This window comes from Empidonax traillii, unplaced genomic scaffold, assembly GCF_003031625.1.
Source record: "Empidonax traillii isolate 1590-97213 ecotype Southwest subspecies unplaced genomic scaffold, ASM303162v1 scaffold1128:size488575, whole genome shotgun sequence".
Taxonomy (NCBI): Eukaryota; Metazoa; Chordata; class Aves; order Passeriformes; family Tyrannidae; genus Empidonax; species Empidonax traillii.
Genome location: NW_020956321.1, coordinates 163637 through 165220, shown reverse-complemented (window position 1 = coordinate 165220; position 1584 = coordinate 163637). Strand labels below are relative to the sequence as shown.

Here is a 1584-nt window from a genome sequence, read left to right as displayed (position 1 = left end):
CCAGCAGGAAGCCCTGCTTCCCAACATCCCCCCCCAGCAGCAGTGTTATAGCAAAGCCCCCCATGCTTCACTCCCTGCCCCTCCCACAGCGGGGCTGAACGGAGCCTTCCCCCTTTTCCGTGTGGGACCCGCCCCATCCAAGGGGTTACAAGCCCTTCCCAGGTTCTTCATCAGCCCTTCTGACCTCGTCCCACCGTCATTTTTTTTGCCCTGTGAGAAACCACACTGGCTTTCCAGGGGCTTCCCAGGTGACACCTGGCCGGGCCACCCACACCGGGCCCACCCCGCGGCAGTCACGTCTCTTTAGGGGCCCTAAGGCAGAGCTCCCTTAACACCTGTCCGGGCTGTCCTTCACCTGGCAGGAGTCTCCTGGAGTGGCTGATGGATTTATGGCTCGCAGGGGCCCAGCTGTGCTGCCAGTTTTGTCTTTGCAGGGCAGGGAGTCCGGCTGTCGGGCAGCGTGGGGGTCACCTGGCAGCACAGCACCGAGCGCAGGAGCCGCAGCACCGGCGGCCGCAGGATGGCGAAGACCCAGGGATCGACGATGGAGTTGATGGAGAGGAACCTCAGGGCCAGCAGGTCCCGCTCGTGGTGAACGCCCTCTTCGGTGATGAACTTGTTCATGTAGGCGCGGATCTGCGAAAGCACGGGGTGGTGGGATGGGTTGGGTTGGGTTGGAAGGGACTTAAAGTTCATCCCATTCCAACCCCCCGCCACGGGCAGGGACACCTTCCACTAGACCACGTTCTCCAAGCCCCATCCAACCCAACCTGGAACACTTCCAGGGATCCAGGGGCAGCCACAGCTTCTCTGGGCAACCTGTGCCAGGGCCTCCCCATCCACCCAGTAAAGAATTTTTTCCCAGTATCCAATCTAACACTACTCTTTTTCAGCTTGAATCCATTCCCCATTGTCCTGCCACTCCAGGCCCTTGTAAATAGTCCCTCTCCGTCTTTCTTTTAGCTCCCTTCAGGTACTGGGAGGCCACAATTGGGTCACCTGGGAGCTGTCTCTTTTCCAGGTTGTACAATCCCAATTCTCCCAGCCTTTCCTCACAGCAGAGCTGCTCCATCCCTTTAATCAACCTGGTGTCCTCATGTCCTCCCTGTGCTGGGCACTCCAGAGCTGGACGTGGCACCCCAGTGGGGTGTCACCAGAGCAGAGTAGAGGGGCAGAATCACCTCCCTCAACCAGGGAGAAATCCCAGGGAGAAATAATGCCTAGCCTGGGCTTCCAGGATGGGGCCCCCAGGCAGCTTTTTGTGCTGCCACAGCAAATTTTCTCCCTCCTTCCACGGGCTTAAATGAATTTACCACTAACAAAAGCCAGCCCCGTGCTCTGCTCCCAACCCGCGGCCAGCGACACTTCATCTGGCCCCAGGGCGATTAAAGCCGAGGCCGCGGAAGGAGGTGGTTGGGTCTCACCTTGAAAACCACACGGGACGAACGCCGCGTGTGAGGAGGAGAGGATGAGGGGCCCGGGGCTGCTCCCGCCCTTCCCGCAACCTGCCGACTCACAGCAGCCCGCGGGGCTTCCTGGAAGGGTGACTCAGCACTCCTTACTCACGCGGGTCGGATCACCCCC

General features: G+C 60.2%; 1 protein-coding gene across 1 annotated transcript in view; it reads right to left on the bottom strand.

Annotated features, from left to right (window-relative positions):
* Positions 1–26: 26 nt before the first annotated feature.
* The window catches only part of PTGER2 (prostaglandin E receptor 2), a 4853-nt gene continuing 3295 nt past the window's right edge, over positions 27–1584 (bottom strand). The window contains exon 2 of the mRNA XM_027905171.1: positions 27–636. Coding sequence (XP_027760972.1) covers positions 388–636 — 249 coding nt within the window. The 3' untranslated portion in view covers positions 27–387. The remainder of the gene's footprint in view (positions 637–1584) is intronic.